The following is a 4754-nucleotide window of genomic DNA, read 5'->3' on the forward strand; positions in this document are numbered from 1 at the left end:
ATATTCTCGGAAAGCGTTGGATGTAACGCTGTTCCCCGATCGGAGATGATTCGTCGTGGGTTCCCAAAAATAGCCGCTTGCTTCTTCAGTCGATCGACAACATCCGCGGTATCAGTAGACCTAGTAGGATAAAGCCACGTAAACTTCGTGAACGCATCCACTGCTACAAAGATGTGCGCGTATCTCTTCTTTGTAGCTGTCATGGGGCCCATGACCATGTCATGGTCAATATGGTAAGTGTATAACGGCGTGAAGTCTTTGTATAATGGATTTAGATATCCCTCTTGCTTGCCCAATTTTCGTTCGGCTAGGATACAGTCAAGACAGTTGGATACCACGTGTTCGACCTTTTCGCGTAGCCCCCAAAGGTCCTTCTTGACTATAGCTTCTGTTTTGGTGATCCCGAAATGCTCACGCTCCTGCGCCTGCCTGACTACCTGAATCTGCATAGCCTTCGGTACTACTATTAACACATCGTCCTGACACTCCTTATACAAAATATTGTTCCTTATTACCTATCCATCGACCTGACTGCACGTTGCGGCGTCTAAAATCCTACGGACTTCAATGTCCTTGTTCTGTGCACTTCTCAACCGTGCAATCAGCCCGTCTTCACTCTCCGTTACATACATAGTGCTCGTCAGGGGGTTTCTACTCAGAGCATCTGCATGCTGTATACTTTTACCCGGCCGATGACACACCTGATACTTAAACTCGCCTAGTAACAAGGCCCATCTAGCTACACGCACACACAAATCTTTCTTTTTCATCGTCATGGCGAATGCTTGACAATCAGTAACAATAGTAAACGGCACACCTAACAGATATACCCTGAACCTTTTCAACGCTTTTACTATTGCTAGCACCTCTAGTTCGTAGCTGGTGTACTTCGCTTCCGCGGGAGTTGTTTTTCCACTGGCAAAGTAGACCGGATGGAATTTTCCGTCGTTTATATCTAGTTGCATTAATATTGCTCCGTAACACTCTGCGGACGCGTCCGTATGTAACTCGGTCTCTGTGCCTATTCTATATAGTTTTAACACAGGCCCGCTGGTAAGCGCTGCTTTCAAGGTTTTGAAAGCTTCTGATTCCCGATCCCCGAACCGGAACTCTATCTCCTTTTTCAACAGGTCAGTTAAGGGTTTGGCAATCTTCGCGTAGCCTCTAATGAATTTTCGGAAATATCCCGTAAGTCCCAAGAAACTCTGAACTTTTCTAACGGATGTTGGCTTGGGAAAGTTTGCAACGGCCTTGGTTTTATGAGCGGACGGCTTTATGGTGTTTTCCGAGACTATGTGTCCCAAATACTCGATTTCCCTCTGCATAAAGCGGCATTTCTTCCAATTTATGACTAACCCATACTGCCTAGTTAATTCTATGACCATTTGCAAGTGTTCCCACGCCTCCTCTAAATTCTTTGCAAGGATAATAATATCGTCCATGTACACGATGACAATACCCATATCCATCAGTTCCTTGTAAATCATCTTTTGAAAGACAACGGGGGAAATTTTCAAACTGAACGGCAACTTCAGAAATTCGTATTGCCCCGTTGGTGTAACAAAAGAGGTATACTTCTGGCTATCTTTGTCTAGACTCACCTGGAAAACCCCATTTTTTAAATCTATCGTCGTAAAAAGCTGGGCGCCCTGCAACGCATCTAAAATGTCTTCAATTAAAGGCAATGGGAAATGTGGACACTCAATAAGTTCATTAAACTCGCGAAAATCGACACAGAGCCTGATGGAGCCATCTTTTTTCGGACTACAACTATCGGACTTGCATACTCCGAGTCTGATGGTTTGATGACGCCCTCGTTTGTTCACACTTCCATCAAATCGTCCACTTCCTTTTTCTCAGACGGCGCCAGTCTTTGCGGTCTTCGTGCTACGGGTTTGTCGCTTTTCAAAACGATTTTTATCGTTATCCCGAATTTTGTCTTCGCCTTCATATCCCTCCTCATCGCTTCATACTGCTTCAAGCTTTCTTCCAGCTGTTGCATGTTCTTAACTCCATACAACACAGCCTTATTTGCGATCTCGTCGGGAATGCCTTGAATAATATAGCCGAGTTGCGACTGTATATCGACTCTTCCTTGTCCCGCAATCGCACGCATACTATTCATGTACTGTTGCAGACTCTCATCTGGTCTCTTCGTTCTATTCGCTAACTGCTGGTGTATCTGTTGGTCACTTACTGCATCTTCAAACTCGTCTTTTAACGCCTTCCTTAGCTTTACCCAGAAGTTCGTGCACCATTCTCGCCGTACGAAGGGTTGAGCGGAGCCTGTGAGCAGTTTCTTAGCGAAAGCTACCATGTGGATGTCTGACCAACCACACACTTTCGCCATTTCTTCGAAGTCCTTGATCCACCGACTTACACTCGGCAGATCGTCCCCGCTGAAATTTTCTAGCGAGTCCTCTACGTCTCTGAACGTTAACACCGTGCACCGAGGCTCGTTTTGCCTCGATCGTCTTATCACTGGAGTTACCCGAACTCCGTCGTCTTGACTATTGAGATTGCAATTTCCTGGGCCGTTAACGTCCAAACGGTCCCCAACCACACCAATCTCATCGTCGTCGTCGTCTTCTTCTAAATCGTCGTCGTTGTCATCCTCTGGATTGTCTTCTCGTGCATCGCGTTCCCGTTCTACGCGTAACGCAGCAAGCAATCGTTCTACCAGCTCGCGTTTTCTGCCCGCTAGTCTCAGCCGTCGTCTTCTCAGTTCGTCTTTTAGCTCAGGTATTTGCATCTGGGCTACCTGCTCGTCGGTCAATCCTGCTTCTCCTGTATTGTAGTCAGCCATTGTTCTGAAATATCAGTTTCACGAATACAGTCACTTAAACCCTTCACTTGTCACTTGACACTCTAAATCTCGGCTGAGCCCCCCAAAATATGTAGTAACGTATGGATTCTTAGAGTAAGGACAAGTAATGATGTTATATTTAGAGTTAAGTTTAGTTTAATAAGCAATAACAAGAGGACCGACTACAATATCGTCGTACGTCGATTCACACTCTGTGACCCCTCGACTCACACTGCGCCTCTCAACTAACTTTCTGGCCGTTGTAGCATCTCTTTTGTCTTTTGCTAGGCCCACCGCAGACGCTCGTGGCCAAGATCACGTAGGTCTTCTCTACGAAACTATGCACTTGAAAAGACCGAGGACACATTAATAGACTGACAGCGCCTCGGCTCTCGCGACATTGTCCATGGTTAACTCGATGTTTCTTATGCCCTTTTCCCCGATGCTACATACGTGAAGAGCGTTTCCTTCATAATGCGCCCCAAGTGATGTTTAATTGCCTTTACTGCGGCTTCCCATAATCCTCCAAAGTCTGGTATGCGAGGTGGGATGAAATGCCACCTTACGTTATTGTTTAATAAGTAATTACTACTAATAGGGTAGGGCCTATTATTAACAAATCATTTAATGATTTTCCTGATGATGATCGGGCAGAAGCATCGAAGACGACGCGCACCTTCGGGACACTGTCCGCCTTGATGACTGCGTGATGAGATACATAACAGCCATCTCCCGGATAATTCGGAATCTCAAACATGTGACCCAACTGTTTATATTCGCTCAAAAATTCTTGGTATTGTGCTCCGTATGTAGGTTTCTTACGGAGCGAACGCGCTAATGAAAGAAACCTCTTTAGAGCTAACCCGTATGTGTCACCTAGCTGAGAGCTCTTGGTTTTAAATGGCAAGCGGACATTGTATCGTCTAGTTGACTCTCGAGTGGTGTGAGTCGTATAATGCATTTCACAGGCTTGTTCCTCTGGAGATAAAATTTTATTTGAGGAGACCTCTTCCACGTTCCAGAATTTGTTCACTTCTTCGTGAAGAGCCTTCAGTGTCGCATTGAAAGTTGCTTTGGATGGTTGCTTCCTTGTGCCTGTATCGCCCGTGACGATCCAACCTAATGCTGTATTTCGCAACTGCATGTTTTTGTCTGATAAATCGAGTCTTCCTTCGTGAAGGAGGTCCCAAAAGAGTTGTGCTCCAATAAGACCGTCTACCTCAGCCGTCTACCACTACCTCGGTGGAACTGTGGATCGGCTAATGGAATTTCGCCTGGTATCTCTAAATCGTTTCTATCAATATTTTCTGATGGCACTGCTTGCGAGACGTTGTCGACAAGCAGAAAGGTTAAGTCTGCTGTGTAGTCGCTAATTCGTGAATGAACCTTGGTTCGAGTCATTCGACTGATGTGCGAAGTCCTATGGTTCGCACCACAGGGAGGTACATTGACTCGTTTAGTGGGTAACGCTAGTCGCTTACATGCATCGGTTGTCAGGAAATGTGCCTGGGAGCAGGAGTCCAGTAGGACTCTGCATTTTTGCGGTTTCCCAGTTTGATCATTGATATTTATGACCGCTGTGGATAAAATGATATCCGGTAACATACCTGGTAAGCGACATGCTAAATTAATCTGTATGGCTGTCTTGAGTTCTCTCTATCAGCATGTAGAAGAGTGTGATGTTTTTTACGACATACTATGCAGTTCCACAAGGTACAGTCGTCCACAGAATGATTGTCCCGCAGACAGTTGGAACAGAGATTTTTGTCTCTGACGTGTTTTATTCTCTCCGGAACTGACAGTAATCCGAACTTTTTAGAATTACGCACTACGTGAGGTCCGTTACAAAAGTTGCAAACGCTTGGGGGCTGGGCGAGATAGGTCTGGTTCGGCGTTATCTTACGTACATTGTCTTGGCTCTTAACACGTGTACTATACGTGCGGGTTG

General features: G+C 45.6%; 1 protein-coding gene across 1 annotated transcript; it reads right to left on the reverse strand.

Moving 5' to 3' along the window:
• Window positions 1–3380: 3380 nt before the first annotated feature.
• On the reverse strand, window positions 3381–3950 carry LOC117211416. The gene has a single exon (XM_033455254.1). The coding sequence runs from the start codon at window positions 3948–3950 to the stop codon at window positions 3381–3383; it is 570 nt and encodes a 189-aa protein (XP_033311145.1).
• Between the last annotated feature and the right edge of the window lie 804 nt (window positions 3951–4754).

The sequence above is a fragment of the Bombus bifarius genome, unplaced genomic scaffold, assembly GCF_011952205.1.
Source record: "Bombus bifarius isolate JDL3187 unplaced genomic scaffold, Bbif_JDL3187 scf7180000008233, whole genome shotgun sequence".
Lineage (NCBI taxonomy): Eukaryota > Metazoa > Arthropoda > Insecta > Hymenoptera > Apidae > Bombus > Bombus bifarius.

Coding starts and splice junctions, on each gene's coding strand:
- LOC117211416 (XM_033455254.1), bottom strand. CDS start 3,950: ATGCAGTTGCGAAATACAGCATTAGGTTGGATCGTCACGGGCGATACA.